The following is a 12281-nucleotide window of genomic DNA, read 5'->3' as shown; positions in this document are numbered from 1 at the left end:
GCTGAGCGTGGCCTAATTGCTCGGCCGGAACGATCTAATCCGGGCTAGCGGAGCACCGCAGGCAGGGCCGCCGCATCCAGCGGGAAATTGCCCCTGGAGCAGGCGATTAGAGGTGTTAATAGGCCGGCTTAAGGGGCCCGGCAGCGGCACCGGGAGGTTTTTAACTCAGAATCGGAATAGAACGGGCCCCAGGAAACAAACATCCCGGTTTAGGCCAGGCCGAGCGTTTTCCAGCCGAGGGATGTGGCAGAAGGAGTGGTGGGGGCTGAAGTCACCTTGATGTTCATCGAGTCCTCCCCAGACCTGAGCCTTGGCTGTGGAGAACAGGACAGAGGAGGGTTAGAAATTTCCAAGCTGGATTTCCCTCCGGTAGGAAGGGGAGACTCTCGCCGAGCATCTCTGCCCATCCTGGTTGTGGATGTAGCTTCAGCCCTGAGTTCAGTTCCCTCTTTCCTGATGGTCCAATCCCTCTCTGCCGCTGCTTCCCAGCTCCCGGGGTTTCCTGTGCTGATGAGCGGCTCAGGAAATGCTGGATGAGGGGAGATATTCGTCCCTTCCCTCCACCCCTGGGCCCTGAAGAGCCACTGCCACCACCCCGGCGTCGGAGGTGACAGAAAAAGCCACAGTGCACCCACAGGAGCCTGAATTTCCCATCCGGGGAGCCTCCGGGGTTGGGCAGCCCAGCACGAGGAGCTTCAAACGCTCCACGGCTGCGGAGAAGCTCCCAGGAGGGGACAAACATCCTCCCCAGCCGCATCCTCCCCGCTCTGGGGCTGCCGTGGGGCAGGGCTGGGATGAGGATCCGGGCTGGGAACGGGGCTGGGAACGGGGCTGGGATGAGGATCTGGACTGGGAACAGGGCTGGGATGAGGATCCGGGCTGGGAACGGGGCTGGGAACGGGGCAGGGATGAGGATCCGGGCTGGGAACGGGGCAGGGATGAGGATCCGGGCTGGGAACGGGGCTGGGATGAGGATCCGGGCTGGGAACGGGGCTGGGATGAGGATCCGGGCTGGGAACGGGGCAGGGATGAGGATCCGGGCTGGGAACAGGGCTGGGATGAGGATCCAGGCTGGGAACGGGGCTGGGATGAGGATACGGGCTGGGAACAGAGCTGGGATGAGGATCCAGGCTGGGAACGGGGCTGGGATGAGGATCTGGACTGGGAACAGGGCTGGGATGAGGATCCAGGCTGGGAACGGGGCTGGGATGAGGATACGGGCTGGGATGAGGATCCGGGCTGGGAATGGGGCAGGGATGAGGATCCGGGCTGGAGGAAGGGCTGGGAGCTGTGGGGAGGTGCTGGAAGCGTCACACAGCAGCCGCTGGCTCGGTGCTGGCAGCAGCATCCCCATCCCAAATTTCCCTGAAGCCGAGAGGGAATTTGGCAGCTCTGGGGTTCATCAGCGCTGGGAATCCGTCATCGGTCCCTGCTGGCTGCTCTTCCATGGTGAGATCCTGGTTCGCTCCAGGCTCTGCCCCAGGAGCAGCTTTCCCCGAGGATCGTGGCGTTCCCAGTCACCCGAACTGGTCAAACTGGAGGCGGGACCGTGTTCCCTCGGCGTTGGGGAGCGCTCGGATCCGCGGTGCAGGGCTGGAACTGGGAATGGCCCCCGGCACAGGGGCATCTCCATGTCCAGGGCAGAGAAAAACCTCTGCTTTTCCATGCAAACAGGTCCTGGGACAGGAGCCACCGTCCTGTGTGACCCGCAGGCACTGTCCCCTCCCCGGAGTGCCGCGGCAGAGGTGAGGCACAGCTCCAGCCCTGTCCCCAGGGCGACACCAAGGGCTCCTGGCACTGTCCCATCTGCAGGAAGAGCTTTGCAGAGCCCTTGATTTGCCCGCAGGAGCTGGGAGGGCGCTGCACCCAGATGGGCTGCAAGGACCCAAACCAAGCGGTGACTCCTGGCACAGGGACATTTGTGGCCCAGTTCCCTCAATAAAAGCGTCTGATCCCCCCCCTCTGCAACTCCCCGCACTCAGCCTCCTGTTGCTTTAAATTGTTTAATATCAAATTCATGAAGAGGGGCGGGGCTAACACCGGCTAAAACTATCATTAAACACGGATTATTTCCCCCCGCTATTTAGGAACGGGCACGAACAGCCGCGGACCATCCCTCAACCACTGAGTGCTGCTCCTGGCCTTGCACATCATCCTAAAAGCGCCCGGAGGGGCCGCTCCGGCCGCAGGATCCCTCTGGGATTGCCAGCCCCGCTCCAGGCTCAGCTCTCGGCAGCAGGAGAAGCTCCCGGGAAGCAGCGCGGGGGTTTGGGAGTGGGAGCGGGCGAGGTTTGGGAGCCGCTGCAGTGACAGAGAGGAGGTGGCAGAGCTGGGAGGGAGCTGCTGTTCTCTCGCTGCTTCCCGGGGCTCCGGCAGCTCCTCGGGGCTGGTTCTCCACCCCCGGATCCCCCCCCGGATCCTCCCGGGTCCCCCCGGGTCCCCCCGGGCCCTCAGCGGGCGCTGGCGAAGCCGATGCGGTTGTGGCGCCGGTCGAATTTGGTGTAGTAGTGACCGATGAAGGTGGCGCCCAGGATCCAGAGGGGACCGGCCGGAGGGGGAATGTCCAGCCCGGAGAAAGCCACCACGCACACGTCCTCCCCGTACTGGGATTGCTGCCAGGAGGAGAGCCGCGGGGTGATGGAGGAGGATCCCAGTGTCACCGGGCTCCAGCTCCACACCCGCCGTGTTCCTTCCTCGGGAATCACGGAATATCCTGAACGAGGATCACCGGGACCGGCTCCTTTCCCTGCGCAGACCACCCCAAAAATCCCACCCTGTGCCTGGGGGTGTTGTCCAAACCCTCTGTGAACTCTTGGCTCGCGCTGTCCCAGCGTCCACCCACCCTCGGGGTGCGAAGCCTTTCCTGATATCCAAATTCCAGCAAAAACCATCCCTGCCTGTCCCTGCTCACCCCAAATCCCCCCCAGACCACCCCAGGAAGCAGGGACAGCTCGGCCTGCCTCACGTGGACACCTCCACCCAACAAAAGGGTTTGAGGGGAAAACAAGGAGCGTCATTTTGGGGCAGATTCTGGCTGATTTGGGGGATCCAGGACACTCACCCGCAGGACGTAGGCCGGGCCGCTGAGGCCGTAAACCTTCCCTCCCAGGTGGAAGGAGATGTTGGGCAGCTGAGGCACCTGCTCGCAGTCCACCACGTACTGCAGGGGCAGGGGACAGCGCTGGGACGGGGCCAGGTGGCCCGTGGGGACACGGGGCCGGGCTGGCGGTCACTCACCTCTCCCTCGGCCACCTCGGTGGCCCCGATGGCTTTCATGAGCACGGACACGGGGCCGGCGGGGCCGGTGATGTAGGAGGCCCCCGTGTCCACGGCCACCGAGCAGCCTTCCCTGCAGAACAGGATCTCAGCTCCTACGGACACCCTGGAGCAGGAGGGAGGGTCCTGAGTGTCCCCTGGTGTCACCAGGAGTGTCACAACCATCCCGAGTGTCCCCTGGTGACACCAAGGGTGCTCCTGGTAATGTCACATCCATCCCAAGTGTCCTCTGGTGTCACCAGGGGTGTCACATCCATCCCAAGTGTTCCCTGGTGTCACCAGGAGTGTCCCAACCATCCTGAGTGTCCCCTGGTGTCACCAGGGGTGTCACATCCATCCCAAGTGTCCCCTGGTGTCACCAGGGGTGACACAACCATCCCGAGTGTCCCCTGGTGTCACCAGGGGTGTCACAACCATCCTGAGTGTCCCCTGGTGTCACCAGGGGTGACACAACCATCCCGAGTGTCCCCTGGTGTCACCAGGGGTGTCACAACCATCCCGAGTGTCCCCTGATGTCACCAAGGGTGCTCCTGGGAGTGTGACATCCATCCCAAGTGTCCCCTGGTGTCACCGAGACTGTCACATCCATCCCAAGTGTCCTCTGGTGTCACCAAGGGTGCTCCTGGTAATGTCACATCCATCCCAAGTGTCCCCTGGTGTCACCAGGACTGTCACATCCATCCCAAGTGTCCCCTGGTGACACCAGGAGTGTCACATCTATCCCAAGTGTCCCCCGGTGTCACCAAGGGTGCTCCTGGGAGTGTGACATCCATCCCAAGTGTCCCCTGGTGACACCAGGAGTGTCACATCTATCCCAAGTGTCCCCCGGTGTCACCAAGGGTGCTCCTGGGAGTGTGACATCCATCCCAAGTGTCCCCTGGTGTCACCGAGACTGTCACATCCATCCCAAGTGTCCCCCGGTGTCACCAGGAATGCCACATCCATCCCCAGCCAGGCATGTGCTGCTCCCGGCTTTTCCAGTGTGGGATTTAAGCTCCATCATGTGCAGGGTTTATTTTTTGGGGGATTTTTTTTGGGGTTAAACAAAGCGGGATTGTTCCAGCGCCTCCCGCTCCTCCCGCGGGACTGACGGGGGTGAGACTCTTCCAACTGCAGCTCCCAAGTGGAATATCAGCCCACGGTGCCACCCCCTCTGCATTCCCAGCTGCTCCTCGCTGAGCCGGGAGAAGCTGGAAGAGCCCACCCCGCTCCTCTCCAGATGGGGGCAAAGCATCCGGCAGCAACGCCGAGGGAAAACATCCCTGAAATCCCTGAAATCCCTGAAATCCCTGAAATCCCTGAAATCCCTGAAATCCCACCCCCACAGAGCCGCGGGGTGCAGCCAGCGCTGGGCTAATGTTGGATTTGATGGCCCCAAAGGCTTTTCCCACCTAAATAAGGCCGTGGTTTGTGATTGCCATCCCCGGGCTCTCCCCGGCCTCACCCCTTCATGCTGATCTGCCAGAAGCCGCTCCTGCTGACGTTCAGGTAGTGGAAGTCGCCGGTGTAATAGGCGGGGTCGCTGCCTCCCAGGATGATTTCCCCGCCGGGTTTCAGGGGAGAATTCCTGGCGAGCCAAATACAGCGGGAGCGATTCCCCTTTCCCCAAAATTCCCAGCCCAGAAGGAAGCAATTCCCCTTTCTCCAAAATTCCCAGCCAGACAGAGCAATTCCACTTTCCCCAAAATTCCCAGCCCAGAAGGATGTGATTCTCCTTTCCCCAGAAATCCCAGCCCAGAAGGAAGCTATTCTCCTTTCCCCAAAAATCCCAGCCAGACCGATTCTCCTTTCCCCAAAAATCCCAGCCCAGAAGGAAGCTATTCTCCTTTCCCCAAAAATCCCAGCCAGAGCGATTCTCCTTTCCCCAAAATTCCCAGACAGAGCAATTCCACTTTCCCCAAAATTCCCAGCCCAGAAGGAAGCAATTTCCCTTTCCTCAAAAATTCTAGCCTGGCAGGAAACGAGTCCCCTTTCCCCAAAATTCCCAGCCCAGCGGGAAGCGATTCCCCTTTCCCCAAAATTCCCATCCAGACAGAATGATTCCCCTTTCTCCAAAATTCCCAACCCGGCAGGAAGCGATTCCCCTTTCCCCAAAATTCCCAGCCCCGGAGGGAGCAGCCCCAGCCACGAGGCTCTGCTGGCCCTGCGGGGACAGGAGGTGACAGCTGCTCCAGGTGGGTGCGGTGGCCCCTGAGGGGGTCAGGAATGCTGGCAGGACCCGGGAAGGACATCCCGGGGCTGGCAGGGGGCTCAGGGGACCCGGGGGACACGGGGGGCTGGCAGCGGGTGGCCTCGAGGGCGCTCCTGCTTTGGATCTTCTTACTTGGAAGAGCTGCAAAGAGAGGGAGGCTCCGTGAGGCTCCAGGTGGCCCCAGGGGACACAGGTGACACCCAGAGGCGCAGGGGGCTCCAGTGGCACCGCGCTGCCCCGGGATCCAACAGCACCAAGTGGGATTTTGGGGTGTGTTTGGGGTCTCTCTGTCACTGCACGGCTCCGGGTCGATGTTTTTGGGGCCGGTGGGGAGTGCTGGGGTGTGGAGCAGAATTCCTGCTCCCACTGCTCCACTGCGTTTGGGGACACTGGGAGGAGCTCAGCAGTTTGGGGGAAGAAATGGAAGATTTGGCTGCTGGTGCAGGGGGTTTTAGATAGATTTTTTTTGTTTTGTTTTGATTTTTAAAAAATGTTGCCTGTAGAAGCACCAAAGCCCCTCCAGGCTGGGATGGCTGCAGCCCCTCTCACCGAGCTGGTGGCTGTGCAGTGACAGTGACAAACCGGAGCTGACACCACTCCCTGCCCGGCAGCTCCGGATCTGCGTCCAGCCCTCTCTGCCTCTTGTGGTGCCTCATTCTTCCCCAGCTCCTCCACGATCCCAAACTCCTTCCCAGCCCAGCTCCTCCACGATCCCAGACTTCCTCCCTCTCCAGATCCTCCAGGATCCCCAATTCCTTCCCTCCAGCTCCTCCAGAATCCCAAACTCCTTCCCACCCCAACTCCTCCAGGATTCTCCACTCCTTCCCAGCCCAGCTCCCCCAGGATCCCCAACTCCCTCCTTGCCCACCTCCCCCAGGATCCCCCATTCCTCCCCTGCCTCCCCCCCATCTCCCCCTGCCCCATCCCCATCTCCCCCCCACCCCAACCCCCCAACCGATCCCCGCCGCGGTTGTGACCCCCCAAACCCCTGCTCCCCCTGCGTGTCTCCTACTCCCCACGGGTGTCCCCGGCCCCCGCGTGTCCCCTGCTCCCCACGGGTGTCCCCGGCCCCAGCGTGTCCCCGGCCCCCCTCGGGTGTCCCCTGCTCCCCCCGCGTGTCCCCTGCTCCCCACGGGTGTCCCCAGCCCCCCGAAGGTGTCCCCGGCCCCCCGCAGCACCCACCGGCTGTAGTAGACGGAGAACGCGTCCTCCTGCAGGATCTGCTGTGCCAGGATGCGGTCGAACACGGGGGTGATGCCATCGATGGCCTGCCCGGGGTAGCCCATGCCCAGCACGCCGTCGAACCTGGCGAAGATGAAGGGGAAGGCGGGCAGCGCCGTGGCCTCGGCGAACACCTGGATGATCGGGATGTCCGACACCTGCGGGGAAGCGCGGAGGGGATTGGGGGGCGATGGGAAGGGCGGAAAGCCACCCCATCCCCCCAAAAAAACCCTCAGATGTTTCCTGGCTGAGCCAGGCGTGTGGGGTTTGGGGATTTGGTGGATTTCAGGTGTGGATTTTGGGGATTCTGTGGGTTCCAGGTGTGGATTTTGAGGATTCCGTGGATTCCAGGTGTGGATTAAGGAGATTCTGGGGGTACAGGGTGTGTGGATTTTGGGGGTTCTGTGAGTCCCAGTGCGTGGATTTTTGGGGATCCTGTGGATTCCAGGTGTGGATTTTGGGGATTCTGTGGGTACAGGGTGTGGATTTTGGGGGTTCTGTGGGTTCCAGGTGTGGATTTTGGGGATTCTGTGGGTGCCAGGGCTCACCGTGACGATGTCCTGGCTGAGGACGCCTTTGACGCTGCCGGTGCCGTAGCGGATGGCGAAGCCGGTGCCGTTGGCGATGTAGGTGCGCGACTTGGAGGAGTCGTAGCGGCTGTGCGACACTGGGGACAGGTAAAAGGGACATCCCAGAGGGGCACAGAGCATCTCTGTCCCCCCCGAAATCCCCTGTGGGGTGTAATGGACCCACCCCACCTCAATGCCAGGGGTCTGGACACCAACAGAGACCCCCCCAGCCCTCCCTGAGCAGCCCAGGGGACTCGCTGAGGTTTTGAGGGGTCACCCCCAGCCCCGGCCGTGCTCCCCTACTCACCACAGGCGCTGTAGAGGGGGGAGCACTTGTAGGATGGCACCCACAGATTGGCCGAGCCCGTGTCAAAGACCACCTTGAAGGTCTGCGCGGGGGTCCCGATGCTGATCTCGCCGAAATATTGGGTCTGGGGGGGACGGGGAGCATCCCTGGGGCACAGCTCGGGCGGGAAAGCGCCGGCACCGAGCCCAGCTGGGGCGTGGGGTGACATCGGGGGTGACAAACCCCCCCACTCACATCCAGGTAGTTGGTGAGCAGGGTGGGAGCTGTCCCGTTGCGGGGACCGTCCCCTCCTCCGCGTGTGCCCCGGCGCAGCTCCGGGAACACCTCCCGCACCTTCACCCCCATCTCCTGCAGCGTCTGGCGGATGGAGGGCATCCTCCGCAGGGCGATCCTGGGGGGATTGCACAGAGCTGGGGATCCACCCCCCCAGCCCCCCGGCAGCCTCCAGCGGCGTTCCCAGCCTCGGGAGCTCCAGCCGGGTGGCTCTAGATGGCAGCAGCTCCCCGCCGCTCCCCGTGGGTCCCGCTCCCAGCCCGAGCCCACCCAGCGTGGGGAGCCCCAGGTGGGCGGGGGCGGCACCCGCAGACCCCGAGCCCGGCCCCAAACCCGGTTATTTGGGATTCCCAAATTCTTTAGGTTGGGAAAATCTTTAGGTTGGGAAAATCCCCCGCGGGCTCGTGGAGCAGCACCGTGACCATGCGGTGCTCGAGGGAGAGGAGTGAGGAAGAGCAGGAGAGGAGGAGGAGGAGGAAGGGGATGAAGCAGCAAAGCCCCTCACCCTCCTCACCCGACCCTGGGAATAAAAGGGGGGGACAGCCCCGTGAGGGCCACACGAGCTCGGGCTACCTCTGCAAAGCCTGGGCTGGCCAGGGGACAAAAGTGGCGCCCCAGGTGAGGGCCAGGAGCAGCAGGGACCGCTGCAGCCTCCGGCTGGCTCCCGCTGCCATCGCGTCCCCCGCTGTCTCCGCCCGTGCCGGCAGCTCCGTCCCGTCCCGTCCCGGCGGGGAGGAAGCTTTTATAGCCCGGGATCCTCCATCCGGGCTGGATTCTCCTCCCCTGGCAGGGGCAGGGCTGGGAATGCCATGGATAACACCGGGAAGGTTGGGAATGCCATGGATAACTCTGGGAGGGTTGGGAATGCCATGGATAGCACCAGGAAGGTTGGGAATGCCATGGATAACTCTGGGAGGGTTGGGAATGCCATGGATAGCACCAGAAAGGTTGGGAATGCCATGGAGAGCACTGAGGATCTTGGGAATGCCATGGAGAACTCTGGGAGGGTTGGGAATGCCATGGAGAACTTGGGCAGGATGGGAATGCCATGGATAGCACAGGAAAAGTTGGGAATGCCATGGAGAACCCTGAGGAGGTTGGGAATGTCATGGATAGCACTGCGAAGGTTGGGAATGCCATGGAGAACTTGGGCAGGATGGGAATGCCACAGAGAGCACCAGGAAGGTTGGGAATGCCATGGATAGCCCTGAGAGGGTTGGGAATGCTATGGAGGACACTGGGAAGGTTGGGAATGCCATGGAGAACTCTGGGAAGGTTGGGACAGTCCCCAGGGAGGGTGACACAGCCAGAACCCCCTGCGTGCCCAGTGGGAATGGGACAAGGGGAGCTGTGGATATTTGGGAGATGGGATCCCACGTTCCTTGGAGCTGAGGAATCACTCCACGCAGTGTGAGGGACACGAATCCCTGCTGGGTGCTGGCACAGGTCTGGGTGCCATCCTGGCCGAGGAGATGTCCCCAAACTCCACCTGCAGGGGAATGATGGGATTCTCCCCAAGGGAATGGGAACGGCAAGGGACACTCGGCCCTGTTGGCCATGGAGACACAGAGCGAAGACCCCCGAGCCCCCTCTGCCCTTTTGGGGGATGCGCTGGGGAGCACCCCCAGCCCCAGCTCCGTTAAACCAAGGCTGGTGCTTGGAGCAGAGAACGGCCGAACTCATCACAGCTGCTCCATTTGGGATCAGATCCTGGCGTTTGGGAAGGGAGACGCTGCTCGAATCCCTCAGGAGCCTCCAGCTGCGCCCCTGCCCCTCCCCAGGTCGCCGTGTCCCCCCCCCGGCAGTGCCCAGCCCGGGGTGGGAGGTGCTGGATCAGCCCCGTGGCTCCCAGGGTCTCCTGACCTCGGGAATCTCGGTGGGAAGTGACTGCAAAGGCAATAAAAATGTTCTTGGATGAACCCCGAGGACACATTCACCCCCAGCCCCACAATCACCCTCCCGTTCATGGGATTTGTCACCCCAGTCCAGGGGACACCCCATAAAACTCCAAACAACTTTGCCCCCAAACCCGGGGCTTCAGCGCCTCATTCCCTGTGGGATTTCGCTGCCAGGGCACTGCTGACCCCGGCTGAGCCCAGGGCTCAGCCTCACGGGGCTCTGCCCCCATCCCTGACGTCTTTTCCCACGCAGGACCCGTGTCCCTGCGTCACTCCGGGGAGCCTCGTGGCCCGGCGCAGGTTGTGGGGAGGGAGCGGGGTCAGGAGCCGCAGGGCCTGGCAGGGATCCCGCGGCCATAAATCCCTGCCCGGGCATCCCGCGGGCTCTGCCGGCTTTGCCAAGCTCCGCTCCCCACTGGAAAAGCCGCGGGGGCGGCAGCACTTCAAAGGAAAAAGGGGTCCCGGGATGTGGGGCCGTGGGGATCCCACGTTTCCCATCCCTTCTGATCCAGGGCAGCCACATCTGCAGGATCCCTGAGGATTTGGGATGCTCTGGGCACGGCTTTGTCCCGTCAGGCACGGCTGGACCCCTCTCCTGTGGGGAATCCAGAGGGGGATAAGCTGGGAAATGCTGTGGGATGGGGGACAACCCTTCCCTGCCACTGGGATGGTCCCAAAACCCCCTTTGGATGGGAAATGGGGAAAAGCGACTTCCCCAAATCCATCAGAGAGCCAAGGGCTGCTGCTTTGGGGTGGCCACTGGGGTGGCTGTCCCAGCTCCAGGAATCTGGGGACACCTTCCCAGTGCCAGAAAACCCCCAAAAAGGAATTTCCCAGACCCCTCTGCCAACCTGGAGCCAAAGCTGGGATGGAAAAGGTTTAAAAAACCTGGAAATGTGGTTTTGTGGGGGGTTAGAAGGACAGGGACACGGGAGAGAAGGGGACAGGGACATCGGGCAGCTCTGGGACAACGCTGGGTTCATTCCCGACCTTTCAGATCCACAGGGAAGATCCTGAGCTCTTCCCAAGAAGCCCAAAAACATCCTTTAACTTGAATTTTCAACCACAGAATATTCCAGGGCGTCAGGGAAAGGCAGAAGTGGATCCATGTGAGGAACCTGCTGCAGTTTTCCACAAAATCCTGGGATTTTATTGGATTACGGAGCCCATCAAGAGCAGCTCCTCTGGAAATATCAGGGAATTGTTCCCCAGTAATTTTCCTGCCTGTTTTTCAGGGAGAATGGAAGGAAAGCATTTCCCAGAGAGGAACAATCGCCTTCCCAATGGGTAAATTCATTCCTCTCTCCTGTCAGGCTGAGTGGGTGCTTTCCTTAAAATAAAATCTGAATTTTTTAGCTCTTCCAGTTCCAAACAAAAATCACTGGGAAGTTTGGCTGAGCAGCTCGGATTTCTTGAGGGATTTTTTTTTGAGCAGCACAGAGAAAAGGAGGTGAATTTCTGCTCTTCCCTGGCATTTTCCAGCTTTCCTAATCCCGGTTTTTACTGGCTGTGAAAACACAGGAGGCTCGTGAGGATCCTCATTCCGGGTGACCAAAAAGCTCCGGGGTAAAAACAACTTTTGGGAAGGGCTTAGTGGAGGCTCTGGATGGCACCGGCACCAGGGTAATTCGGGGATTGACGTCAGGGCAAACCCAGAGCTTGTGCCTGAACCCAAAACCCTGCCAGAGAGAGGATTTACGGAGCCGGGGGGGGAAAACATTCCCAGCAAAAATCTTCTGGAGAGGAGCTCCGGCTGAGGGAGCTCCCAGCCATTCCCTGCGGATGTTCCAAGCCTGGAAAAGCTGTGGCTGCTCCATGGAAATGTCTGGGTGGGGTTTGGAGCAAGCTGGGGTAAGGGAAAGTGGCCCAAGTGCGATGGGATGGGCTTTAAGATCCCTAAAATCCCAAACCCTTCCATGGTTCCGTGATCCCTCAATGCCATCCAGGGAATCTCCTCATCCTTGGTTTGGTTTTCCCAGCAGGGAGAGGTGACGGCACCTCCCAGCACTTGGGCACATTTCCTGCTCCTCCACAGTGGCTTCCACAGGGATGGGAGCCCTAAACCTCGGGAATCTCCTCATCCTGCACACGCTGCCTCTGGGAATCTTCCTCTTCCTCCTGGTGGAGGCCTCAAAATGAATCCTCAGCAGGAAAAGTTGGGAATTTTCAGCTGGAGCAAAGCAACACAGGAACGGAGGCACTGAGGAGATTCCAAGCCTCCAAATTCCTGCCAGGAATCTCATTTCCCCTTCCTGCTGCCATCAAAGCACACAAAAACTGGGATCCCCTTCCCGGAGCTGGGATTTGGGTGCCCAAACGAGCCCAGAGCTGCTCCCAGCCCTGATTTCACCTGGAGCACAGTTGGGTGGTGACAACAGGCACAACCGGGTGACAACAGGCATGGCCAGGTGACAACAGGCACGGCCAGGTGACAACAGGCACGACCGGGTGACAATGGACATGGCCGGGTGACAACAGGCACGGCCAGGTGACAACAGGCATGACCGGGTGACAACGAGCACAGCCAGGTGACAAGGGGCACAGGC

General features: G+C 61.1%; 1 protein-coding gene and 1 long non-coding RNA gene across 2 annotated transcripts; one reads left to right on the top strand and one right to left on the bottom strand.

The window, feature by feature from the left end:
- Positions 1 to 37: 37 nt before the first annotated feature.
- On the top strand, positions 38 to 2211 carry LOC148182573 (uncharacterized). The gene is made up of 3 exons (XR_015774539.1): positions 38 to 369; positions 1675 to 1745; positions 2088 to 2211. It is a non-coding gene; the product is annotated as an uncharacterized LOC148182573 (long non-coding RNA).
- On the bottom strand, positions 1990 to 8542 carry REN (renin). The gene is made up of 9 exons (XM_088067057.1): positions 8411 to 8542; positions 7799 to 7955; positions 7565 to 7688; positions 7237 to 7355; positions 6641 to 6846; positions 4721 to 4843; positions 3238 to 3382; positions 3062 to 3160; positions 1990 to 2612 (listed from the first exon to the last, which is right to left on the bottom strand). Exons 1-9 carry the CDS (start codon positions 8509 to 8511, stop codon positions 2451 to 2453), a joined length of 1236 nt encoding a protein of 411 aa, XP_087923183.1. The 5' UTR covers positions 8512 to 8542; the 3' UTR covers positions 1990 to 2450.
- Positions 8543 to 12281: the final 3739 nt, after the last annotated feature.

The sequence above is a fragment of the Pseudopodoces humilis genome, chromosome 26 (genome assembly GCF_049639895.1).
Source record: "Pseudopodoces humilis isolate 2021_Gansu_Grassland_sample_001 chromosome 26, ASM4963989v1, whole genome shotgun sequence".
Lineage (NCBI taxonomy): Eukaryota > Metazoa > Chordata > Aves > Passeriformes > Paridae > Pseudopodoces > Pseudopodoces humilis.
Note: the sequence above shows the minus strand (reverse complement) of the source record. Positions and strands in the feature narration are given on the sequence as shown.